The sequence below is a fragment of the Platalea leucorodia genome, assembly GCF_965183815.1.
Source record: "Platalea leucorodia genome assembly, chromosome: W".
Lineage (NCBI taxonomy): Eukaryota > Metazoa > Chordata > Aves > Pelecaniformes > Threskiornithidae > Platalea > Platalea leucorodia.
Genome location: NC_138859.1, coordinates 3,436,510 through 3,463,552, shown reverse-complemented (window position 1 = coordinate 3,463,552; position 27,043 = coordinate 3,436,510). Strand labels below are relative to the sequence as shown.

At 54.5% G+C, this 27,043-nt stretch overlaps 1 protein-coding gene across 1 annotated transcript in view; it reads left to right on the top strand.

Moving 5' to 3' along the window:
• LOC309601608 (phosphatidylethanolamine-binding protein 4-like) overlaps positions 1–27,043 on the top strand; it is an 80,867-nt gene that overhangs the window by 27,786 nt on the left and 26,038 nt on the right. Inside the window, exon 5 of the mRNA XM_082334710.1 lies at positions 11,538–11,636. Coding sequence (XP_082190836.1) covers positions 11,538–11,636 — 99 coding nt within the window. The remainder of the gene's footprint in view (positions 1–11,537; positions 11,637–27,043) is intronic.

The following is a 27,043-nucleotide window of genomic DNA, read 5'->3' as shown; positions in this document are numbered from 1 at the left end:
TCCTGCTTCATCCTATCCCCCCCCAAAAAACCACAGCAGGACTCAACCCCCCCTGCCAAGGTGGGGCTGAGCAGGGTGTTGCTTTTTCTCTCTCCAAATTTCCCGAATGCTGGAGCATCGCTGCCGGCTTCGTATCATCATGCTGGAGCATCGCTGCCCGGTGTTGAAGCCGGTAGTTTTTGGTAGCTGCGGGTTTGTCCCAGGTGCTGGGGGACAGGGAGCAGAGGCAGCACCCCTGTGCCCGCACGGTGATGGGATTCGGGGTTGTTTTCGAGGCTTGGACCAGCAGCAGGTTGGGTGGGTTGCTTAAAGCCACCGGGCTCAGCTCCTGCCAGGGCACAAATGGAAACGTGCGGGAAATGGGCGTTATTTAAAGCAGGATTCAGCCTTTTGGGTATGAGCAAGCAAGGGAGCTCCTGCTGCGGGAATCCAGCCCCGTGCAAACGCTGCTGCCAGCAGCTGAGGCTTTGCTTAGTGCTGCTGCCGCCACTGCCGGCTCCTCCGGCCCCTCGGCATCTGCCCCCAAGACCCTCTCTCACCCCAGGACCAGCTTTTTTCTCGGTCCATCACCCCAAATAACAGGGGTTTGGCTGCAAGATGCCAACCCCCCACTCCAGCCAGCACGCAAAGGACGCTTTGCCCACGGAGATGCGTTTCCCCCCGTGTGCCGCGCGCTTTCAAAAAAGATAAATCCACCAAAACAAACCCTTCCCCTGCACGTGCGGCTCCTTCCCCTGGGAGAGACTGAAAGAGAGACTGAACCGCACGTGACAGATGTTAATCGCATCATTTAATGCACTCCTGGAAGGCACTTGGATACAAGGGCTGGGTAGGAACCCGTACGGAGGAGAATAGACTATTGTCTGTTGTTTCCGCCAGCATCCACGGAGGAATCGATAACCCTGGGTTTTAGACGAAAGTGCAAATCGCAGCTCCTAAACTGGGGAGCGTTCTAATGTATGCATGGTGAATACGCCCATTTCAATACAAATAAATTAAAAAGAAACATAAAAACCATTTTTGTCTTGTCTGCAGCTCCCCAAAGGGCTGTTTGGTCTCGGGGGGATACGGGAGAGGGGAAAATAGCGATGGAGGGATCACGCCCGCTTCATGCCCGAGCATCCCTGTACCAAACACCTTCTGCACGGCCTGGGAAATAATGAAAAACCATCAAATATTGGTTGTAGGTTGGAGAAGGGCTATTTGCCGTGCGGGGCTGCCGGCAGCAGGGAATTGCATTTCTGAGGCAGAAGCAGCATCCCGCGGGCCGGCTCCCTGATTGAATTCCCCCTCGGTGACCCGGGAACGTAATTGCAGCGAAGGGGAGCCGGGGCAGATCGCACCCACCGTGGAAATCAGCATCTCCATCCATCACCCGACCTGGGAAGAAATTGAGGCAAGATGACTAAAGATCCATAAAAGTAGCAAACTTATTGACTAATAGATTTCTTAGTCATGAAGTCCCCGTGCTCCATATGTACCGAAATCAAAGCAATTACGGATTTAAATGAAGCTGGAATCCGTGGTGCAGAAAATGCTTGTTTTAGCGTAAGATTGGCCAGAGGTGAATGACCTGTAAAACCCCGGGTAATGAAAGCTCTTCACAGCTTGCAGTGTTTCACTGGATGGTAATTGCTGCAGTCTGTGATATGGATCTGGCTGTGTTAATGATGCACTGTTCCTTTTCATAGGACTCATTTAAGCTTCCCATTTTTCAGGGATTTCAAAGCAACAAGGCATCGTGGAAATTAACACATTAACGTGGACGTTTTCTCACTTGGAGTATTTAAAATATTATTTAAAGCTTTCGACCGGTATCGATTAACAAAGCGATGGGGGCCGGGAGCCTTGGGAGAGGGTGGCTGGTGCGTCTGTGCGCTGGAGACAAATGGAGTGCGACACGGGCGTTCATCGCTCCCGGTTGGGCTACGTCGATACGATTTGTATTTTATTTAGCATGACAAGATGGATATATTAGAACAAAACATACATTAGGAAGGAAAAAAAAAAAAGATATTTTGGATGGGAATAAAAATCCTATTAACTTCCAAATGAAAACCACATCCAAGGGAGACAGTTGGCTTCTCTTCTTAGTTTATTATTAAATATTTTACTAGGGAGGGAAGTTCTGAGCTGAGCATCTTTTCCCTCCTGTTCCTGGCAAGAGCGGTTTGCGTAGCGGGGAGGGTTATTTCTTGGTCGTTTTGCCAAAGCAGTTTCTGGGTTTAGATCAACAGGTGGTGATGGTGCATCAGGGGTGGGGGAAAGGCCCCGGCTGCACTTTTGGATACTCGCAGCTTGGAAGCAGCAAATTCAAAATGCTGGGGGTGAATCGCGGCAGGTAAATGGATGCGGTGGGTGGGCCGGCGTTTCATCCCCGGGGATGGAGATGGGCAGAGCAGCTCCCGCCACTCCTGAAATGCTTTTATTTTTTCCCGAATGGGGAGGAGAGCTCATCTTCCCTCCCAGCCCTTGCAATCTCCGCGGCCGAGGCGCCAGCCCGGCTCCCAAGGGGCTCCGGGATTAATTTCTTTCGGTGACCCTGGGGGCCGCTGCAGCCTGACCCCGATGCCGGAGGGGAGGTGAGGTCAGAGCGAAGGAGCAGAGGGGACCGGCAGCAAATGATAAGAAGCTTGGGGCACTTAAGAGTTTGAACAATACGGAAATGGCATTTCCAGTTAACTTAATCACCGTGCCGGCTCCGGCTGAATATAAGCGCCGAGATTCAATTACCGTCCCCGCAAGCGCGGTCCCTGGGGAGCAGCGTGTCACCGTCCCCCCGCAGCCGCTGGCTGCCAGCGCCACCGTCCCACGCCGCCGGCCCCCCGGGACCCCCGTCCTCCCACACGGCCTGGGGGGCGGCCGTGGGTCCCTGCGGGCATGCCCGCGGCCGGCAAGCGGGGTCGTGGCAGGCAGCGAGGGGTCGAGGCGTCTTCAGGAATGATAAATAAGGAGGCTGCAGAGCACCGGGCGCTTGTAGGAATATGAACTTATTCTGCCGTTATTCCTGTAAGGTATCGGGCCGTTGATTTCCCTTCTGGAGCCGGGGAAACGGAGGCAGCGGTGTGATGTGGTGACCATGGAGGGTGTGTTGTGCCCGCTCAGCATCATCCTGCATCTCCCCCTCTGCACGGGGGTGAGCATCATCCGAAACGAGGGCACGGGGCAGAGTGGGGCAGCTCCCACAGCCGGTGCTGAGCCGCTTTACCGGGTGCCAACACCGTGCACGGCCCCATCCATTTCCCGAAGGATTTTAAGGCTGGTCCCAGCAGAGGAGGGGATGGGAGAGGTGATGGCGAGGAGCCGGGGAGGCTCCACGTGCCCATGAGGTGTAATGAGCCCCAGTGCATCCTTGCAAAGACCGTGGGGACATCTTCTGTGACCGTGGCCACGTCGCTAAAGAGAGGTAGTTATCAGATCAGCTGGCTTTCCTACAGCCAGGCTCTGTCCTTGTCCCCAAATCCTCCCGCCTCTTACCCCTTTCTCCGTGGCCGGTTTGGCGGTGGGATGCGTGTGCTGGGTGTCTGGCATCACCTGCAGCCCTGAGCCCCAGCAGGGAAGCAAGATTGTAACGGTGGGATAATCCACTTTTGCTGAAGCTGCCCGTGAAACTGCTCTTTATTTTTGTAGAGAAAAATCTAATCCAGAAAATAAGGAAACACTCATTATTTAATTTTCACCAGTATTTTTGTGTGCTCATGGGATTTTAATAATATTAATTATTATTTAATTTGCACTTTGGCAATTCATTTGTGCTGAGCTATTATTTTGTCGGAAAGACAGCAATACTCAGTCTGCTTTTGCATCACTGTCCATCCTGCCAGCCTCCAGTCCTTCCTCCCGTCTCCCCATCCGTCTCCCCATCCTGTCCCATCCAAAGCAGCCTGACATCTCCTCGTTGTCCTCCTCCTCCTTTATTTTATTTTATTTTTAATCTCTGGCTACTAGACCTTAAAGATCAATCTTTTGCTCGTGTCGCCGTGTGCTATTTGCCTGTATGGGTGGGAACAGCTGAGCAAAGGGCTGCCAGGATCGTCAGCTCAGAGTCGCAAAGCGGAGGAGCTGGTCCTTCCTGGGTGTCCCTGGTGCAGGAGCATCCCTGTGCCCCATCCCCATCCGAGCATCCCTCTATCCCCCTCCGAGCATCCCTGCATCCCCATCCGAGCATCCCTGTGCCCCATCCCCATCCGAGCATCCCTCTATCCCCCTCCGAGCATCCCTGCATCCCCATCCGAGCATCCTTGTGCCCCATCCCCATCCGAGCATCCCTCTATCCCCCTCCGAGCATCCCTTCATGCCCATCCAAGCATCCTTGTGCCCCGTCCCTATCCAAGCATCCCTCCATCCCCATTTGAGCATCTCTCCATCCCCATCCGAGCATCCTCTATCCCCATCCAAGCATCCTTCCATCCCCATCTGAGCATCTCTCCATCCCCGTCCGAGCATCCTTGTGCCTCATCCCCATCCGAACATCCTCTATCCCCATCTGAGCATCCCTCCATCCCCATTTGAGCATCCCTCCATCCCCATCCAAGCATCCCTCTATCCCCCTCCAAGCATCCCTCCATCCCCATCCAAGCATCCTCTGTCCCCCTCCGAGCATCCCTCTATCCCCCTCCGAGCATCCCTCCATCCCCATCCGAGCATCCTTGTGCCCCATCCAAGCATCCCTTCATGCCCATCCGAGTATCCTTGTGCCCCATCCCTATCCGAGCATCCCTCCATCCCCATCCGAGCATCCTCTATCCCTATCCGAGCATCCCTCCATCCCCATCTGAGCATCCCTCCATCCCCCTCCATCCCTGCCAGCCACAGCCCCACTTCCCCAGATAATGGGAGCGAGTTTAAAAAACTTAAAGCCTCTTCCTGCACGCTGGTGACTGACACAAATGGAGTTCATATTTAATCATCTGTTAACTCGTTGTCTATTATAGCTCTTTAATAGCACCATAGATATTCTTAATGAAGCATGATTTAAGGTATTTACAGCTCTAGGACCGACAGACATCACTCACAGTGTGCAGGTAATGAGGCGTAAAACAGCTCTGGAAACCGTAAAAATGGGAGAGAGAGCGAGGAGGGAGAGAAAGCAGGCGAGGAGTTAGGAGCTGAATTGTTCCAGGGTTTGTTTTAAAATGTTTAGGCATTTAAAGTCATTTCAGCTTTCCCGAGGTGTCTGGTAGCACAGAGTTCAGCAATTCCCAGCGCTGGTAACCCCAGCATTGCTGGGGAGGGGTCCAGCCCCCGATGCTCCCGGGCCGGGGTAGCTGCTGCGGCGGCTCCTTCCCTTGCGTGGATGGGAGGGAGGGGGGGAAAAAACCCTTTGAGGGTCCCCAAGGGCCGTGTGGGTGCACCAGCGGGGGCACGGGGATGCCCCAGAGCAAAGCCTGGATTTTTTGGATGCATTTGCCCCCGCCGGTGCTGTTTGCTTTGCCCACCCAGTGGCAAGGCCACCATGATCCCTTTGCTTATGGTGGGGAAATCTTTCCTCTGCTCGTTTGCAAATGTCACCCTGTGCAATCCTTCCCCCCCCCCGAAAAAAAAAAAACAAACTGAAAAAAACCCACCCAAACCCAAGCCAAGATTCGGAAAATAATTTGTGACGGAGGTGCCATTTTGCATCAAAATATTTTGTAGAAAATGTCAAATGTCACCAATCCATGTGTCCCCCCGTGTGATAGTAATTGGGCTGGAAGGCTGCGCTCTGCCACCGCGGCCGCTCGCCGCCGCCTCCTCCTCCTCCTCGCAGACCGCTCGGGAAATGTGTCGCTTCCCCGGAGTTCATCCCCGGCTCCCCTGCCTGCGGAGCGGGCAGCGCTGCCCGCCTCGGCGTCCCCGGCCCAGGGACGCACGCGTGGCGCTCGTTAGCTCGCCCCCAAAGCCGTGCTGCCCAAATGGCAATAAATAGCCACCGGGAAAGGGGGGGGTGAAGCAACAACTTGGCAGCTGGGTTGGGGGGTTCTTGGGGTTTTAATTCCCTTTTTGCTGGTGTTTTTTGGGTTTCTCTTCTGGCTGGAAGATGGGCAGCGGTGGGGCTGAAACGTGGTGCCCCATTCCCCTGATGTTCGGTGTCTGGCAGCCAGCTTGCAGGCGATGATGATGATGATTTAGATGGACCCCAATTCGGGGGAAACCATCTGCAGTGGGGTCCCTGAGCGAGGAAGCACAGCCTGTTGCTCTCCTCCCTCCCCGAAAGCGATCCGGAGGCGCAGCCTCCTCCTCAGCCACCTCTTGCAAACCTGTATTTACAGCACGATGGACCCCTTGGAAGATTTATCTCACTTTCTGCTTGGTTACGTTAAGCGTGTAACACACCCATTGCAGTTTCATTGCGAGGAGCCGGGGAAAACCAGACTGTTCTCCTTTCACTGCAAATAACCCATTCCTTAAAGCATCCCAAGACCTTAGTCTGGGAATAGGCCTTTAATGTCTTCACTTTAACCATCCTGGATTAATCAATTCTTATTAGAACATTAGGCTGCATAAATATTTGGCCGGCTTAGCTGCGGCGAGCCCCCAGGGAGAGCGAAGGGATGGGGAGAGTTGCAGTGTTAGAAAGTCAATGAAGTCCCCTTTGGCAGCTCAGGGCTGGGGGGGAGCGCAGACCTGCGGCTGGGGGAGCTGGGTCCCGCGTTCAGGTGGTGCCTCTTGTCCCCTTGGGCAAGTCCTGCAGAGCAGCGTTAATATCGCTGACCTATTTTTGCGAGGGGAGAAGAGCGGGGAAGCGGTGAGGTGCTGGTTTAAAATAAGAAGGTAAAATCCTGCCGCGCTCTGCAGCTCTCTCCCAAAGCCACAATAACGGACTCGGTTGCAAACAATTTTTTGCCTGCCTCACCCCCCGTGCTGTTAGCCACTGAAGAAGGAGCTAGAATTTTGCTTTGGCGAAGCAGCAGCAGCAGAATTGCTAACTATGTGCCCGTTATAGAAACTTTTTAGTACTGGGGACAAGCCAAGAAAAAAGCCCAGATTGACTCTCAGCTCTCAGCTGGTGCTCGCAACGCTTCCACCTCGCAGGAGGAGCAGCACCGCTTTGACTCTCGCATCGGTGGGACGCAGGCTGGAGCCCTCGAGCCATCGCCCGGGAGAGCCGGGATGATGTTTCCCAGGATGCTGGGCACCCTGCCCACCCCGCTGCCCATCCAGGAACTCCTGCCCGGCTCTGGCGGATCCCTTTGGGTGTATTTAGATTTTCTGGTTTGCAATTGCATAAACCGTGCTCTCCCCTGGCCATCGCACCGGGGTGCAAGCTCCAGCCCAGGCGCTGCGTGCTCGGGATGCCTCGCCACATCCCATCTCTGCACCGGAGGGACTGGCCAGCCTCGCTCTGCATCGTCTCGTGCCATCAGTCACCCTGAAATCCTTTGCAGAGAGATAATACGGGCTATTGCAATGCCGAGCTTTAGCTCTCGGGGAGGCGGAGGGCCTTTTGGCTCAGACACCGTCTTAATCTATCGGTGCCCTGGTTTGCTTCTGCAGCAGCTCCCTACCTTGGTAAATTTGTTAGCAGCTGTAAAGGCCGTGGGTGGCAATAGGTCAGCTGGAAATCTCACCTATCTCCTTGCGTGGCGAGGGGCTGGATGCTACCAGCAGTTTTTGCTATGAGCAGCGTAACAGCCCTTGCTCCGGGCAGGCGTGAATGAGGAGCAGCTCCGAGGGATGGATGAGCTGGGGAGGATCCAGATGGACTTTCCAAAACCAACCAAACCCACTTATACCCTGTGCCGGGAAGCGGGGTGCTGGGCTAAGGCTCTGCCTGGGGCTTTGCGCATCACCTGGGCTTTGTTCCTTAGTTTTGGGATTGAATTTCTAAGACAAGCGGGGCCAGCAACGCTGGGCACCGTCCTGCTTCACTTCACGGTCAGGAGAAAGCGCATTTCATGCCATTTTTCTCCATGCCCTGCAGCAGGCACGCCGGCGGGATGGGGCTTTGCTCCGGCTCCATCCCCAACCAAGCACGGGCATCCCTGGCAGGGCAGAGCCCCGCGGCCACCCCGGCGCTACCGAAAATGCCGGGGCGCTGCATGTGTGCCGCTTCCATGTGCGCTGGTTTCCAAGGAAACCGCTCGCTCTACATGTGTGTCGCTTAACACCCTATTTGCTTTCATTTGGATAAGTCTTTAATTCCTGTGCAGCCCCAGCTCCGCGGGATCTATTGAGCTGTGTGTGTATCCTCAGCGCACAAATCCCTCTCCTGCCTGCCTGCCTCTTCAAAAGTCCCTGCCTGCTCGGAGCAAGTTTCCTAAACCTGTGGCTAATCGGAGTAGCTGATGCTTTCTGCAGTAATAAGTGGATATATCGCTGCTGCTTCCCTCTAGAAACAATTAGCAGGGAAAATATGACACGCAGCGCTGCTGTCATCTGCCACCAGCTCTGCTGCCTTGGCTCCGGTCCGGGTGTCGAAGCAGGGCAGGACGCCGGCGCTCGGGGACACGGGGTGCAAAGCTGGGGGGTAAAGCACCGGCTCCGGCTGCACCGCTGCCCCGTCGGGGAAGGCAGCAGCTCCTTGCAATGGTTAAATGCTAATTGCAAAGCACCGTGGTGAAAGGCACGGCTGGGGAGCGGGGAAGGGTGACCCTTGGAAGGGTGGCCCTTGCACGAGCCCGGCGGTGTCCCCATCGGCACAGCATTGGTGGGACGCACTGGGTCCCCACTGGGTCCCCCGCACCAGCAGCTCCTCCGTGCCCCGCACGGAGCAGAAAAGGGTGACAAGGTGTTGGGGTTGCTTTGTGACCCCAAGTTTTCAGTTGTGGTAACCCAAAATGGCTTTTCCTTCCCTCTGCCCCTTCCTCCCTTCCCTCGGCACAGTAAGACGCCGCCCGTTCTTCTGCACTGGAGAACTGAGGAATCTTCTGATCGAAACCCGCTTTCCTCCTCTCCAAAAATCCCCGGGGCTGGTTCGTGCTTGTGAAGCTGAGCAGCTCCCGTGTCACTCCGGGCTGGCTCCTGGCTGGAGCCCTGACAGCAGCTAATGCTGTTAGCCTGTGTCGAGGAGGGATTTCAGCATTAAAAGAAAAACCCTAAAATCACCAGCACTGGGGCTGCTCTGTTGCTTGCAAGCAGAACCAGCCAAAACCCACCTACCCCGTCTCTGGGGTACGCAGCACCGCTCGGGGCCACCGGCCAGAGGGTTCGCCCGGCTTTCGGGGTGATTTTGCGGGGCTGGTGATTTTGCTGGCCTGGGATGCGACGGCACCTAAGCAGCGGGAGATTAACTCGGGTCGTGGAGGGCTTTGCTATCTTTAGGTGGAAGGTGAGGGATTGTGCCTCTTAGGGTGGCCCGCAGGTAATGAGAGAGAAAAATCCCTCGGTCCCAGCCCGGCTCGGGGCCGCTGACCCCGGCTCCCGTCCCGGCGGGGGTCTGGCCTCACCGGCCCCCGGCCGCGTGCGCCGCCACCTTTCTAGGCCACAATCTGTACCGAATTGCGAGCCTGCTGTTAACTTCGCTTGCACTCTATTCTCGTGTTTGCTGTTATTTTTTAACACTTTTTTTTTCCCCCCTGTTTTTTTTTTTTTTTTTTTTGCATAAAAGCACTAGCCTCTCCCCAGAGCCTGCCTGTAGCGAAGGCATGGTCTGTACAACTGCAATTATTTCGAAGAACAGATGGAGTGAGGAGCAGAAAGTCTGTTAATAGTAATAGAAATGCTACATGTTAACCTGGACAGCACACGATGACAGTCCCATGACTACACGTTCTGTTCCCACCAGCTGGGCTCCCGAGCAGAGCCGAGAGATTCAGAAACACCGTGCTCAGCTCCGCACCCTCCCCAAAGTTAGAGCTCAAATTCCTTCACACTTCCAGCGTAGAGTTTTTGGGTTGTCGGGCTTCTTCTCCCCCCCTCCTCCTTCCCATTAAACGCTGATTTCAGCGCTGGCAAGGAATATTGCTGATTTTTTCTGGGATGCTCGCAGCGATGCAGCCGGCTGCAGCTGCGAGCACCACGGGGAGGGAGGTGGCAGCTCTGCTTCGAGGTCCTGACCTTCGGCCTCACGCGGTGGCACCATCACGGCCCCTTTTCCATGCACACATCTGCAGGCTTGGCATAAACCCCCCGCGATGCAAATGCCTTGAGCCAGGCTGGGATTAATGCACCAGGGCAGCAGCACCTTGCCGGCCGCGCTCCCAGGCGGGGCGGTTGCATGAGCTTGGGATTTTCTTTGCAACTGTTGCGAGCTGTTTGCTAAATGGGTTGAAATCCACCTTTTCTGGTTAAAGTGGTGGTTGTTGTGGAGGTGTTGTCTGCAAGGGAGGCTGAGCAACGCATGGCTGCGGTGGGCTGCAAAAGGAAGGGGCTACGGGGGATCGCTGGGCATGGCAATACCCCAGGGCTTGCTTGCCCCAACCAGGGGTTGGGAAATAGAGTAAAAAGGTTGTCTCTGCCCCAACAATCTCGCTGTGAAAATCCCTGCCCGGTTTCACAAGTGACTGGGGGATTTAGCTGCAGAGCTCCAGCTAATTTTGGTGGGAATTGCACGGCTAAATCCCCCAGCCGTTTATGAAACCTCAGCCCTCGGGCACACTGGAGCGGTGCGTGGCACCGCTGGCGAGCTGACAGATGCACCTGGAGGTTTTATTAGGATATAGATCCCTTAATCTGGGTGCTTGCAGGATAATCTGGTGCCTGAGGTCCTGCCAAATCCCCTGAGATCAGCAGGTTTTCTATCCGCAGCCTCCAGAGGTCACTTCAAACCCAGCTCCATCCTTGGGGGACCAAAATATCCACCTTGTCTCACAGCGTTGGTGGCACCCTTGGGTGCTGGACACCCTCGGTGGGGACCCGGGGCGGGCTGCAGGGGATGCTGGGGGGCTGAACCGGCATCGTCCGCGAGTCCCTGCTCTCTTTGCCTGGTTGCCATCATCCAGGAGCAGTTACCCAAAGCCCCGGGTGCGTGGTGAGGCAGGGGCTTTGCCTTCTTGCAGCATCCCTGGTTCACGTCGGGGAGCGGCAGTGAGGTGCTCCGAGTGCCCTCGCAACCCTCGAGGCTTAGTCCTTCAGTTAATTTGGGGTTGGTTAGGTCCTGCTTAGCTCCTCTCAGCCACCCTGGCAGAGGCTGGGGTGTCCAGCCTGTCCCCAGCCACCGCCCTGGGGCTGGAGCTGGATTTGAAGCCCCAAAATATCCCGTCCCCCTCTCCCAGGGATTGCAACCCTTTGCAGAAAGTCCCCCGTGCATCCCTCTGCCCTGCGCCACTGTAGGATGTGGTTAGAGGATGGCTGGCAGGGGAGGAGATTCTCTTTGGTGCCTTTTATTTGGAGGTAGTAGAAAATCCCTATCCTTCCTCTCTTTGAAGAGATTTAGATCGTGACGAGTAAATCGTCCCGAGCAGGTTTGGGGCCCTCCCGTTCCCCCGGCGCAGATTCATCGCTCGCCTTCTCCGCGCATTTTGCACGAATGCAACAGTCAAAGCGTGCATGCATGGGAAAGCATGAAAAAAAAAGTATTTTGGGGGCTGATAAAACTCGTGGAGGTTTATCACCACCGACACAAGCCTCCGGTCCCGCGCCCCGTGCCCGTAGCGGTCTCCTCTCCTCTTTTGCAGAGCAAGAAGTACGTGCTGGTGCTGGTGGACCCCGATGCTCCCAGCAGAGCCAACCCCAGGAACCGGTTCTGGAGGCACTGGCTGGTCACCGACATCCCAGTGAGTCCCCCGCTGTGGGGTCCATATCTTGGGGTCCCAGCGGCTCGGGGCTTCCCCGAGCACCGGGGTGCGTCGGGCGTCCCTGCCCCGGAGGGTTGGATTCTCGGCACGGCAGCATCTCGGTGAAATCCCAAAGGATGAACGTTTGCGAGAGAAATGTAAATGGTGCTCGGCGTGTAGGTAGGGGAGTGCTTCCTCCGGCTATATAGAGCGAAGCTGGTCCAAAAATATTGCTGGTTTTTTTTTTTTTCTTCTTCTTCGTCTAAGGAAATGCTGAAAAAAACCCGCTTTGAAAACTCCCCACCACCAGTTTTCTCTGCAGAGACAACCGGTCGTTTCAAACATCTCTTGCTGCCGTTTATTATTTTTGGTTAAAAAAGCGGTTTTGGTAAAAATCTCGCCGGTGCCAAATTTTCCCTTTCATTTTTTATGGTGAGAAAAATGTTTCCAGCCCAGGGAAGCAAACAGAGGGAAAATGGGTTTGGGCTGAATTCCTGCTGCTTCCCAGCTCCGTGGCCACGGGACAGACGGATGGGACAGACGGACGAGGCCTTAGCCCTGCAGCGGGGCATCGCTCCCGAACGGTCCCGGCATATCCCTGGTTTGCTTCCAGAAAGGTTTTGGAAAATCAGTTTGTTCCTCTCCTGCTTGCTTTTATCTTTTAAAAGATGAGGTGTTTCAGCCCTGAATCAATCTAACTAATAATCTTAGTACTAAAGTCTAATTAAGATATCAATTAATTTGCAGCATGCATTTAACAAGAAATATCTCGTCATTCTCCTCTATTATTCTCTGAAATTACTGCTAAGGGCTTTTTGTACAGATACCTTAATTAGACTTTTTATTGTTAATGGGAATATTGAGCAAATTAAAATTGGATATTAATACTTTCCATGAATTTCATAATTGGCTGAAAAATATAAAGCATTCAGAATAATTGCAGAGATTTGTGTACAGGGCTTTTTTTTTTTTTTAATCCTTCACAGAAACCCTTCTGCATTTCTAACAACAGGGCCCTGAAAGTCTCTCATTAATTTTAATATTTACTAAATGCAAAGAAGCCCAAGCTCTTGTTTTCCTTTCTGTACACAGATCCTTCTGAGGCATTCACTATTGCTAATTATTGTGTTTTTCTTTTCCTTTTTTTTGTTGGGTATAAGATCATTTAAGCAAAGAAGGGAATTAAGGGATTAAAACCAGTTCTCCAGTGCAAATGGGAGGTGGGTTTTTTCCCTGGTATTTGGGCGATTCAGTTTGTAGTATAAAAGGTCAGAAAGCTCCTTGAAAAAATGGGGAAAAGGAGATTTTTGGGAAGGAGAAGGGCTTTCCCATCTCCAGGTGCCGCGTCTCTGCCAGGGATGGGGCTGACCCCAACCCCAACTATTCCTTAAGCGCTCTTATCATAAGATAAATATATATATATATATATATATATATATATATATATATGAGCAGGGAGTTGGACTTGATGATCCTTATGGGTCCCTTCCAACTTGAGATATTCTATGATATATTATATAATATATATAGAGAGAGATGAGATAATATATATTATATATAATATATTTATAGATATGATATAATACATAAAAATATATAATGATATGATGTATATATCCCATATATATCTCGTGTGTGTGTGTATATATATCTCTCTCGTGTATACAGACACATATATGCGTATAAATCTCCATTGCGCTATAAGACACCCCCAAACCCAGCGTCATCCTCGCAGGGCATCAGGACAAAACCATCTTGTCTCAGCCCCGCGGTCGGTCCCCATGGCTGGGGGTGCAGGCGGGGGGGGGTCCCCAACATCCCCCCCCCCCGACTCCGGGGCCGCAGCCGGAGCTTTCCCAAAGCACCAGCCCCAAATCGCTTCTGCGAAGCCGGCGGCTCCCCGGGCTCAGACACATGGTGTCTCGTTGAAATGCAGATCGTTGGGGGGTATATGGAAGTCTTGGCTCCGAGGAGCTTCAGCTGACAGGCTTATTTGCACACTGGCTCTAAAATAACCGTGTAGGCTTTACATGACACCTTCTGTTGCTTTGGTGCAGAGAGGGGCTTTCAAGTGCCTTTCTGCGGGAGGGACAGGGTGGTCGGCGCGATGGCTGGGGGGCTGCGAAAGCCCCCGTGCCCCGGCATCACCCCGGCATCGCCCCAGCATCGCCCCAGCATCGCTTTGCCGTCCCCGGGGTTTGGAGGGAAGAGGCTCCGGCAGCGCTAAATGCCATTCTAGGTGCTGCAGTACCTTGGCACGCCACCAAGTTTGGGATTCGGCTCTGAATTTGCTTTCCCAGGTGGGTTTCGGGATGGAGCATCCCATCCCCGGCGGTGCCGCTCGCCGTTCCTTATCAGCCGCTGCTCCGCCGCTCCCTCCGATTGTCAAACACGAGAGATGCTTTCACTCCCATTCAAAATAATTTAAATAAAAATGTTGCTACAAAGTGGAATAATATCTTTTGATGAATGTTTTTAAAGCCCTTTAGGTTTTCATGGTAATTTGCAGTGTAAAATTATTTAGAGATAAGAGCCAAATTAGCTCTTATAGGCGGAGGTCGATATGTCCCGTTATCCATGCAAGCAGTGTTTAAATATAATCAGCCTTTACTCTAATGCAGCATAATTGTTCATTTGAAATAGCTTTTTTTTTTTTTTTTTTACTCCATTCAATGAGTCATTAAAATATTCAAAGGATAATGCAGTGAATTGGAAATGAATGTATCACATTATCCTGTATATACTGTAGAGCATCAGGTAACCAGGCAGAGTCGGAACCAGTTTACAGAGAAATCCAGTAAACAAGGCTTTCCATTTTGTATTCAGCGGGGGAAAGAAAAAGAAGGGAGAAAATACTGCCCTTCAAATGGAAAGCTTTCCGTCTTTATTCCCCCTCCTTGGGGAGGAGGAAGGGGGAGGGAGAGAGCAGCAAATTTGTACTCCACTAAAGCCTCGCTGCTTTAACTTTATTTTTATCAAAATATGTTTGTAACAGAAAGTCGTTATGGAAACCAGTTCTGCCAGCCGGGAGAAATCCTGCGCCAGGCTGGAGCCGAGCGGGACCCACCGGGTGCTGCTGCCGCCCGGCTCGGCTCGGCTCGCTCCGCCGACCCCTTCCCCGGGCAGGGGCGTTGGGGAAACTGAGGCACGGAGCTGGTCGGAGACCAGGCCGGGGTCAGACAGGGGAAAAGCGTCAAATCTGTTTGAAGGAGAGCCGTTCCCACCCTGTCGCCCGTCACGTTCGATGGCTTTTCTCCCCACAGTGGGTGCGCTGGGGGTGCAGCCCCCCCACGGCCACGGTCGCTCCCGTGGCTTTGCAGAGCGAGATGGGGAACCCATGGGTGCGGGACCGGCGGGTTTGGGTGCCGGGGGACCGCAGCATCCCTGCCAGGTCCCAGAGGTCCCGGCACCACCGGCGGTCCTCGCCCGCGGTGCCTGCTGCTGCGGTTGCGTTTGTCAGAGCGTTTCTCCTTGCCGGCTGATAAACAGGCTCTGGGTTGCAAGTGTCACCATAGAAACAGGTGCTATCTTAAGCAAACAAGGGCTTTATTAACCTTAAAAGTTACAAGATTTTTGCACGATTAGAGGCTGGGAAGGGAGCTGCGGGGGGCCGGGCCCTCGCCCACGCACATGGCCCCGCACCCTGCCCCAGCGACCGTCCCCATCCCAAAGGGACACCAATGCACGTGCTCTGAAGCAAACTTTTACCCTGTAGCATGTTTATACAGCATGTGATACGGGTGTCAAGCTTATCCAAAATGTTTGGATTTATTAAAAATAATAGAGAGCAGCTGTTAAGTGCCGGCTGCTGTTATTTCTGCCCTCGGCTGCCGGGCGAAGCACTGTATGGACGCGTCGGGGACGCTTTTGCAGAGCACTTGCGATCCGGGCACTTTCAGCATCCCAGCAGTGCCAGCTCTGGCCAGCGAGGAGAAAAATCTTGTAGGGGCAGGGAATGCTTTTTAATGGGTTAATTGATGCTAGCAGGGAAAAAAAAAATCCGCTTTCGGGTATCCTGCAGACAGGAGGGATCCTCATATTGGGAGATGCCGGAGTGCCAGGGCAGGTTTCCCGACTTGTGCCGAGCCTGATCCCGTCGCCATCCAGCATCCCCGGTCCCCGAGCCGCTGGCTGGCTCCGTGATGCCATGGCATCGCCGATCCCCGCCGTGCCGGTGGGATCCGCCGCCTCGCCGGGGCAGGACGGGGCAGGTGGAATAGTTGGTGCCGCGGTATCGTTCCTCCTTGCTGGGGCCCTTTCGACTCTACTTTTTGGTGATTGAACTGAGGGTTTGAAAGGGAAAGAACAGAGAGAAATGTTGTTTTAATTGATGACTTGGCTCCTTGGAATAGTCAGTTCCCCGGTGTGAATTTCTGTCGCTGCTTGTTAATGATGCCTTTATTAATAAGAGAAAAAAAACCTAAGGAAAAACGAAATAAGCATAAGAGGCTGCTGCTCGGGTGTAGTTTTCTTTGCGCTTCAAGCTTCTTTGGTCATCCATAGGCACGTGGCAAGGTCAAGTCCCTCTGAAACGCCCGTGCCCAGCGGCAGGAGCCTCGGCACCGCCGCCTTTGCCGGGACTCGGTGCCAGCCCGTTTGCCTGACGAGGTTTGTGTTGAGCAGGTTTCCCGTGAGCGGTATCCCAAGTTGAGTGTCAACCGCTATTATTCATGCTCTGCAAACAGATGGGGTTTAATTGCTGTTACTGTCAGGCTCCCTGCAAGTATCACATGAAAAGGGCTTTTTGGCTAATTGTTTTAAAATAAAAGTTCAGAAATGGTGTATAGAAATTATAGATCAAATGTATTTTAAGAGCAAACTGTTTATATTACCTTGAAACATGGTCTTTAGTCAACAGCGTTAGGATCAGTGAGTGACTGTAGGATACAATGCCGCCCTAGGGCCTGCGATGCTGGAACGATATGAGAGCGGCACCTTACTGCTGCGGGAAAACCACCACCCAAGCACGACGGGCCCGAGCTCCGGGAGAACGGAGCTGCTCAGCTGGGGAATTTCTTGGGCAGCATCAGGGCAAAGTGCTGCTTTTCCCAGGCTGCAGCCAGGGGAAAGAGAGAAGGGAGCTCGGGGAAGGCCAGAGCCCCCGGGGCGAGCGGGAGGTGGGGAAAGGTCTCTTTGCACAAGTGCATCTGGTTGCACGAACATGCGTGTGTGCACAAGTGTTTATCTTTGCACAAGGACATGTTTGCACGATTGTGCATCTTTGCAGGAGCACGTGTGTTTGCGCAAGCACGTATTAGCCTTTCAGTGCTTAAAGGGGGCTTATAAGAAAGATGGGGACAGACTTTTTAGCAGGGCCTGTTGCGATAGGACAAGGGGGAATGGTTTTAAACTAGAAGAGGGTAGATTCAGACTGGATATAAGGAAGAAATTTTTTACGATGAGGGTGGTGGAACAGTGGCACGGGTTGCCCAGAGAGGTGGTGGATGCCCCATCCTTGGAAACATTCAAGGCCAGGCTGGATGGGGCTCTGAGCACCCTGATCTGGTTGTAGATGTCCCTGCCCATGGCAGGGGGGATGGACTAGGTGACCTTTAAAGGTCCCTTCCATCCCAAACCCTTCTGTGATTCTATGATCTTTGCACAAGCGCGTGTGTTTGCACAAGGCCGTTGCAGGCATGAGCCGTATCCCCAAGGCGGCCGCGGCGCTGCACCTCCTTGCAGCCTGTGCTAACCCACTGCAGCTGCTCACCCTGCAGGGAAAAACCTCTCCCTGAGTTTCTTTTTCCACTCTTGGTGCAACGGCACGACTCCGGCAAACCTCAGTGCCTGCTCTGCCGCTGGGGTTTGGGCCGGGAGCAGCCCATCCTGGCGCTGCCCTAGTCCGTCAGTCCTGGGGTGCTCTGTCCCTTCCCGTGCTCTGCCTGGGGGAAATTCGGTCTGCAAACCGCCGGTGTGTAAGAGGGTTAAACCCATCGCCACGTCCCCGCAAACCCCGGCTGCCTCACCCTGTGCGAGCTGCTGCTGGGCTGTCATGGAGCTGCTGCTTGGGCTTATTCTCGCCTGCCTTGTAATTAATGCTCCCAGGTAATTATGCTCCCAGGTGATTACACTCTCAAACCCTCTGAAAAGCTGCCACTAAGCAATTCTCCCTGGGATGCTGCAAGCGCTGAAAGCGCATGGGGGGACATGCAATGGCTTGGGGAAAGGCCGCCCCATAGCCCAGCTGGTGCAGCGGGGACGAGGCTGCGTCGCAGGGACCGAGCGTGCCTTTGCTTGCTGCAACCCATTTTGGGGCTGGGAGGAAAGGGGGAAAGCACCGAGTACCCCAACGCGTCCAGTTCCCAGCCTGTCCCTGCGCTCGCCACCGTGGCGGGGCTGCAGCCCCCGTGCCCGGCTCAGCCCCCGGCAACGCGGCGCCTTCCTCTTCTGCACACCCGATGCGGAGCAAAGCACTCAGGGCTGCGCTCGGGATGACAGGCTCTGCACAGACGTGCATTATATGATTATTATCATTATATTGCCAAGGATCTATGATGAGCGAGATGATTACGACGGCTACAAAGAGGCTCTTGTAAGCAAGGGCTGCCGGCAGCGAGCTGCTCACAGTTTTTTCTGCTCAGCCCAGCCCCGTCCCACGGATGCTGTTGGCTTTGCTCGGGCCCTGCCATTGCATAAGGGTTAATTTAGGGTGAAGCCATGGTGCTAAAGCATTCAGCATCCAGAAACCCATCTATTTTGGGGGTTATTTGGGATGTTTTCATGTGCAAGACACATGGTTTGTTGCTCTCGCTGGGAGCTGCCCCGTGGATCGGTCCCTCTGCCTTCGTCTCTGCAGCAGGTACCGTCGTGATGCAGATAGGAATTAAGGTTTTTTCCTCGATGCTTCTATTTCATTTAACATGCAAAGGCTAATAATTTGTCACAATTCAATAAAGCAGAGGTTACAAACACTCTCGCTGCTGTTTATTTAAACGATGGTTTGTTAATTAGCTCCTCTTAACGAGGAGAGAATAAATCAGAGAAAATGTACCAAAAAGGTATGGAGATATTTTGCAGATTAATTTTATTTTCCAGCTGAGACGCTCCCCGGCTCCCGGCTCCATCCCAACCCGCTTCCCACGCCGCGGTGCAGGTACCGGCGTGCGGAGATGCATCGAGGCACCGCTCGGCCCGGGCTGATGCTCTGCCTCGTTGCATCTCGCTCAGCACCGGTCCAAGAAGGACTTTTCTGGCTCTTTTCTCTTCCTGCTGGGCTCTGTCCCTCCGGCCTGGCCACGGCGGTGGCTGGCCCTGCGGCACGCCGGGTTTCCCTCTGGTTCCGCTCGCCGCTTGTTTTGTCTAAGGCGGTTGGGAGGGGGGGAATAAAAATTAGGTCAAGAATAAAGTTGTGCCAATGCAATTGGGAGTTTGAGGCAGGTTTACCCATCACCGTCAGCCAGAGCCGAGCTCTGATTTTATCACCGGCCCTGCGGAGAGTGCTTAGCTCCCATCGGCATCGTGTCCCCGCCACCCCGGGGATATTTCATATATAGTCTAGGAAATGTGTCCGGGGCAGGGATTTCTTGCAAAGTCTTGTCCACGTCCCCCGCGAGCATCCGGGGACCGCCGCGCCGATGGCCGGAGCAGAGCGTCGGGGCCGTGCGCTCGCCGGGTCTACCTTGCGGAAGAGACTCTAATCAATGATTAATCGGGCATGTGTGGCTGTGTGGGAGCGATTTGTGTTGGAGGAGGGAACTCCTACAGCACCCCGGTCATGAATCATTTGAAAGGCAAATTTGTGCAGTTACCAAGGGAACGGAAGAAAGGAAGGGACTTCCCTTGCCGAAATGACTCGCGCTCTGATGCGGCTGAGAAAATCGCTCCAAAAAAAAAAAAAAAAGGGAAAAAAAAAAAGAGTCGAAGCTGTGACTAAGCAGCAGAAGTTATGTAAAGTGCTCGCTGGGAAGTGCAGGGGAGGGACAGCACATCCTGCCGCTGCCCACGGCGGTGGCGGGGGGCGGCCGCCGGCCCCCTTCTCGCCTCCCCGGGGAGCGGGGGCGAAGCCGCGCCGGCTGGCCTGCTCCTCGCTTCTTGCCCTTGCTCATGCAGGTGCTTAAAAAGGTTGGGCACCCTGCCTTGGTGCCCTCACTGGAGTGCGGCATCGTCTTCGGGCTGGGACCGGGCACCCGCATCCCCCACCTCTGCATCACCCTCGGTCACGGTCCCGCAGGGAGTTGGTGCTGCAGGCAGCATTGCACTGGGAAAATGTCCTTGCTCCGGCCAGGGAGTCAGTTTTGGGGTGCTCTGGGGGATGCTGTGCCCCACAGTGTGCTGCGGCATCACCGTCAGCCGGACAGACGCGTGGAGCCGGGCTGTTTCCATAGGGAATGGGAGAGTGCGGGAAACGATGCTGCAAACTTCACCGTGGGGCTCGTGGTGGTGCTCTCGGCAGCGGACGATTTGGCACATCCCTGCCAGGGCCGGGGCTGGGCTTGTGGCCGAGGGTGGGATCCTCTGCTCTGCTCCCTGTGGGAGCTCAGGCAAGGGCTGGGTACTCGGTTCGGGGCTTGCCATCCAAATTTAATGGTGGTCGCCCGAATTTAGGGATGCTCATCCAAAGGGCATAAAAGCATGTGCACGGTGGAGGCACCAACCGCTCCTCCGTGGCAAGGGGATGCGCGAGGCACAAACATGCCCCTTAAAAACTCAGAAATATGCTTTCCCCCTGAAAACGCAACCCCGGGGCTGTGCAAGGGGGAGCAGCAAAGACCCGGGGCCGCGGCAGCGAGATCCGCAGCAGCATCTCGGCGGAGCCCCAGGCACGCCGGGAAGATGCTTGGGATCTTTCCAGCTTCCGCCTGGGAGCCCCCGAAGCCCGACGGGGAGCTGCAATATCTCCCGAAAAGGGAATGCAGAGGCAGCTGCACGGTGGAGGAAAACCCTCTCCCTGCCCTCCCCTGGTGCCACAGACAACCGGTGTCTGAGCGATTAGTCACCGCGATAGCGCCGAGGCTTCCCTCCTCCACAGCAGAGCCTGTCCCCCCACACAGGCAAGCCAGCTGAATGCTTAATTGGAGTTCCTCACACCTACCGGGGTGTAGCCTTAAACGAAGTGACAGCGCGATCAAAGCGCTGGAGTCAGACCCTGGGAGCCGCGGGTTGCTATGGAGTTTCTGGCTTCTGATTTTAAAAGAAAAGGAAGGAAAAAAAAATATATATATGTAGCAATCCCAACTGCAAACCTGCGGATGCTGCCGGTGGAGGAGCGCGGTCGGGGCGGGGAGGCTGCGGGGCTGGTTCTTGGGGGGGTCTGCTCCTCGATGGAGGTGCTCGGCCCCAAAAAGGTGCTTTCTGCCCCGTAAAGCTGACAGCAGAGCCGACGGAGGTTTGGTAGTGGTTAAAAACCCCGTAAGGCTCCTGCATCCCGCATATGGGGAGGGGGTAGGAAAGCTCATCCCTGCGTCCCATGCATGGGGAGGGGGTAGGAAAGCTCATCCCTGCGTCCCATGCATGGGGAGGGGATAGGAAAGCTCAGTGTGGCACGGAGCATCCCACGGGATCCGGCCAAGGCTTTCGCTCCCTGATTTCTTTTGGAACCGTCTCAGATGCATCAGGGAAGCCACCAGTCAACATGTCCCTGGGGTGGGAGGGCTGTCCCCATGCCAGCCCCCGCGGCTGGGTTAGCTCACCCGTGGGTGGCAGGGCTGGAGTTTGACCAAAGGATTAATTTTTCTGTTCGAAATTTACAGTGAGGATTTTAAGCCAATTAAAGCCGGTTTCTTGTCCCAGTGCGGCCACACGCCGTGGTCTGGTTTGATCAGCCAGGGGACGGTGCAGCATCGGGACCCCTGTAGATGGGGATGCCCATGTTCCCCCACTCTGTAGCACTCCATCACCCATCACCTACAGCTTCATATTCCTCCGAAAGATGCTCGGGCTCAACTTTCAGAGGCCTTAAATTGCAGTGAGCGGGTACCGGGACCTGAGCCCCCAACGCTGCCCCATCGCCTGGGGGAGCCAGGAGGTTGGCTTTCGCTCAGGAGAGGGAAATTACAGCTCCATTCCCGTCAGGACCATCTTCTCTTCCCCAAAACAGAGGCGCCGTGCAGGAGGGAAACAGGATATCGTTTGTGGTTTCATGAAAAAGTCATCTTTTTTTTTTTTCATTCTTGTCGCTTTGGGTTCTATTTAAAATTCGGGTATTCTGCGACGGAAAGTTATTGCAAAAGGGCAAAAACGCGTCAAGTTCCAGAAAATGGCAAAATCGGCTCAATGTCAGCTTTTTTTTTTTCCCCAGAAACACAGTTGTCCCCCAAATCCCCCCGGATCGGTGCTGTGGCCGGCGCAGGATCCATCCCCATCCCTCTCCATCCTGCCCTCGCTCCGGTGCTGTGAAGGAGCATCCCTATTACCAAAATGCCATTTTTTCACCCCAGTCTCTCCGCCAGCCGGTGGCACGGGTGCACTCCGGGGGGAGGGGGGTTTGCAACCCGCCGGCGTGCCGGGACCTCTCCGCCGCCTCGAGCCCGACCCCAAATACCCACGCATGGGCAGGGACGATCGTTGAAGCCCCATCGATCCCATCTGCTGCCCCAGCAAAAGGGCCCTTCATCGATAAAACATCAACTCTCGCAGGGTGCTACCAGCAGGCTTAAAAAGATCATCTCGAAGCGAGGGCTTTTGGTTCTCGCCAATTAATTAGTGCATTGTAAATGACTCAGAAAGGAGGTGGCCGGTAAATGCGAGAGCAATTAAATCTGCAGCGCCCGCGCCCCTCCGACCCCTCTCCCGATGCATCGATCTCGCTCAGCAGCCTCTGGGGAAGCGATGGGGTGGGCTGAGCCGGGATCGCATCCCCCTGCCATTGGGAAAAAAGGCTTTTCCCGCACTGGGATCCGCTTCTGCCTCTCCGGGCAGGCGCAGCCGGCCGGCTCGCCTCTCCCCTGCAAAATGCAATGGTTTTATTCCCTGCTGTTGCTGAACGAGGGCTGGAACAAGGTAGGAGAGCGAGGAAAACCCTCCACTGGCTTCCCTTGATGAACTGAGCTAATTTCTCTCTTAATGGTTAGCTACTGAGCTGAATGTGAGGCTTTCCTCCTGCACAGCAAACCCTCTCCCACACACAGACAAATAGGCTGAATATTTAATTGGAATTCCTCACACCTACAGGGTAAAGCCTTGTCAGTAGAAATATAGCCCATCGCCAGCTGGCATCCCCGCACGCCACCCACCTTATCTCTTAAAAAGAAATCCCTCCCCGTCCTCCCCCCTTCGCCACACACCCACGGGCCCCCCCGGCCGTGGGAGGATGCTGCCCTCCCGATGCTGCCCCCCACTCCCTGGGGTGCCCTCTTGGGTTCAGGGATGCTGTGGGTGGGTGCCCAGGCAGAGCCTGTCCCGACGGCCATCGTGCCAGGGGAGATGCCCGTTGCCCATCATCTGCTGCACCGCGGAGGCACCACCCTCGCCGGACCTGCCCGGATGGAGCTGCCGGAGCGAGCCCCCCAGGGACAGCGGGGACCCCGCCGCGGTCCCAGGCTGGTGGCAGGGGACCGGGAGCAGCAGAGGGCACTGCCGGTCTGTCCGCCCGCACCTTGCCCTGCTGGTGCCCGAGTGATGAAACTCTGGGCGAAGCGTGGCCCTACGCGCAGGGAGGGCAGGCAGCATGCCTGGGGCGGTGGCTGGCAGCGGGGTGCGCAAGCCCCATGTTTGCAAGCCCCCCGTTTACAAGCCCTAGAGCCTCCCAGATGGGAAGGCCACCATGTCCACTCCCCAAAATGACTCTCCCTCCCTTCCCCATGCTGTCCTGGCCGGTGTGGGATGTAACCCCGCGGCATCGAGCGCTGCCGCAGAGCTGATGGGGATGCGGGAGCTGAAGCCCTGCCTGCAAGGTGCCCCCATCCCGGTGGGCAGCGGATGGGCTGGAGCCCTGGGCTCTCCTATGTGGCTTCAGGTGCTGATAACCCAGCCCAGAGGAATCCCCCAATTCAGATTTTCCAGGGATGGCTGCAGCCGGTGGCTGACGTGGGACGAGGAGGGAGGCACCCCGTGTCCTCCCCGTGCACCAGCCAAAGCCCGGGGAGCACCCGGGCACGAAGGCAGAGCACAGCACTGGCCCTGCAGCAGCACGGCACAGCTGAAACCCTAACAAACCAGCCCTTTTTTCCTGGAAAGATAAGGAATGGACCTGTGTGTTCCCAGCTGGAGCACACACAGGCACACACACAGGATAGCTGAGGGTTTTGGGAGCCCGACGTTGGCTGGGTGTGATAGCAGGGCAGAGACAGGCGCTGGGCTGCTTGTGAGGGGGACGCTCAGTCCCATTTTGGGATGCGTTTGCCTGACCATCCCGACTCGGGACCACCACGGGGATCGCCGGTTTGGTGCTCGGGAACAACAGCAGCCGTCGTTAATGCTTCTGCCTCCACGTCCCACCTCTGCAGCAGGTCCTGGGGCACAACCGGAGCCGGCTCCAGAGCATCCCCGGGCAGGGAGCTGGGGAAGGGGCAGCCGGGCTCGGCCCCCAGTGGAAGGGCTCTTCCCTGGGGATGCAGAGCCTCCAGCGCCCACAGAGGAGGAGGAGGAGGAGAAGGGCAGCAGGTCGTGACCCCCGGGAGCAGGGGGAGATGGCAGCACCATGCGCTGCCGTTTGTGCTGCTGGGCTCTGCCAGCGAGGGCAGCGTTTGTATTCCCCCTCATCCCCCAATATCTCCTTTGGTTTCTGGCAGAATTGCTCTTTTCTCATCCCCCGTCTTTCCCTTTTTTGCTCTTTCTCCCTCACTCCTTCTCCTCGTACCTCTCTCATCCCAGGTTTCAAAGACCCCCCCCTCCATCCCCTGCAGGGACCTGCTGCCATCTGTGGTTTTCTTTCCCTTTCTTGTATTTTTTTTTTAAAGTTTCCCCGCGTCTTTGTCTTAACGAGCCAGGTTAAATATTCCGTAATCAGTGTAATAATACACCTGGACTCGTTCGCGAGATATCTGCCTTTTGTACTGCGACAGGACATTAATAGTAATTATTCTGCTTTGTAATTGGAGCTTTAAATACTAATTCAAACAGCCAGAGGAAAACCAATTAGTGCTAATTTATCTCTATGTGTTTTGGAGAGCCTGTGTCTGTCATACTGTGAAGAAATAGGTTGGTAATTAGTACAGTTGGGTGGTAGATAGAAGTAATTATCAGATTCTTTCATGTTCTTTAAAGGAAAAAAAAAAATCTAAAGGCTGCATGACTCTTCCTTTCCGAGGAAGTTTGCACCTCGAAGGAACGCAGTGCATGGTCCCAGCCAGTGCCGGGCTTGCCTGCCCTGCACAAGGCTCCCAGCCAGATCTTATGGGTACCTTGTGCCATACAAAGTGATGACTGATCCCGAGGACGGGATGCTTTGGGCACGGCCAGAGCATCCGAGGCCAGATCTTGTGGGCACCTTGTGCCATACAACGTGATGACTGATCCCGAGGATGGGATGCTTTGGGCACGGCCAGAGCATCCGAGGCCAGATCTTGTGGGCACCTTGTGCCATACAACGTGATGACTGATCCCGAGGACGGGATGCTTTGGGCATGGCCAGAGCACCTGAGGCCAGATCTTGTGGGCACCTTGTGCCATACAACGTGATGACTGATCCCGAGGATGGGATGCTTTGGGCACGGCCAGCGCGTTGGCCGGAGGGGCTGCACCTTTGGGTACGGCTGGAGGAACGCTCCCCACCTTCTGGGCATTGCCCTGGGTAATGGAGCCCTGCGCGATGCACTTGAACCATACCCAGCTTCTCTGAGCTGTGCCATGTGTGTTTGAGCCGTACCCTATGCGTTTGAGCCAAAAGCTATGCATTCAAATCCTACCCTATGCCTCTGAGCCGCTCACTATGCATACGAATCCTGTCTTATGCCTTTGAGCCATACCCTATACGTTTGAGCCATACCCTATGCTTTTGAGCTGTATCCTACGTGCATGAATCCTACCCTATGCATTTGAGCCAGACCCCATGTGTTTGAGTCACACCTTGTGCGTTTGAGCCAGACCTCGTGCATTTGAGCCATACCTTGTGTGTTGGACCCAGACCCTATGCATCTGAGCCGTACCCTATGTGTTGGAGCCATATTTTGTGTGTTTGAGCCATACTTTATGTGTTTGAGCCATACCCTACATGTTGGAGCCAAAACCTATGCATTTGAATCCTACCCTATGCGTATGAATCCTACCCTATGCATTTGAGCCATACTTGGTGTGTTTGAGCCAGACCCTATACATTTGAGCCATACCCTATGTGTTTGAGCCATACCCTACGTTTGAACCAAACCCTATGCATTTGAATCCTACCCTATGCGTATGAATCCTACCCTATGCATTTGAGCTATAGCTCATGTTTATGGAACCTTCCCTGTGCATTTGAGGCATACCCTATGCGTTTGAGCCAGACCTTGTGTATTTGAGCCAGACCCTATGTGTTTGAGCCAGACCCTATGCGTTTGAGCCAGACCCTATGTGTTTGAGCCATACCTTGTGTGTTGGACCCAGACCCTATGCATTTGAGCCATACCCTACGTGTTGGAGCCATATTTTGTGTGTTTGAGCCATACTTTATGTGTTTGAGCCATACCCTATGTGTTTGAGCCATACCCTACATGTTGGAGCCAAAACGTATGCATTCAAATCCTACCCTATGCATTTGAATCCTACCCTATGCATTTGAATCCTGCCCTATGCGTATGAATCCTACCCTATGCATTTGAGCTATAGCTCATGTTTATGGAACCTTCCCTGTGCATTTGAGGCATACCCTAAGTGTCTGAGCCAGACCCTATGTGTTTGAGCCAGACCCCATGTGTTTGAGCCAGACCCTATGCGTTTGAGCCAGACCCTATGCGTTTGAGCCAGACCTTGTGTGTTTGAGCCAGACCCTATGTGTTTGAGCCAGATCTTGTGCGTTTGAGCCAGACCCTATGTGTGCGAGCCGGGCCTTGTGCATTTTAGCTCTACCCTATGCATTTGGGGGGACATCGGCGGTGGCCAAACGGCCGCTGTCCCCATCATCCCCATCCCCATCGTCTCCTCCTGGCGCTCTCGCTTTGCTGCCCAGGAGGGAGCAGCAGGTTCCTCGAGGACGCTGGGCCCTGCCACATGCTGCTCTTTTTTTTTTTTTTCCCCCTCTTATTGGATAAGAGCATCTCGAGGTTTTCTGTGCAGGGAGGATTTGGTTTGTGGTTACTTCGATCTCCCTCCCCATGTTGTGCTATTAAAAAAATAAATAATGCATGGCGGAGTTGTTCACCCCATCAGGACGTCGGGCCGAGCCAGACCAGGAGTGCAGCGGGATCTGCAGGAATTCATTAATGGCCCATTCTGTATTTCCTTTTCTCTTTAAAAACCCAGTGGAGTTACCTTGGTAATAATAAAGTGCACGATTCCAGGAGGGAGGGAACAGATTCTTATTTTGATTAAACGGATTTCTCCTCCTCCCCTCC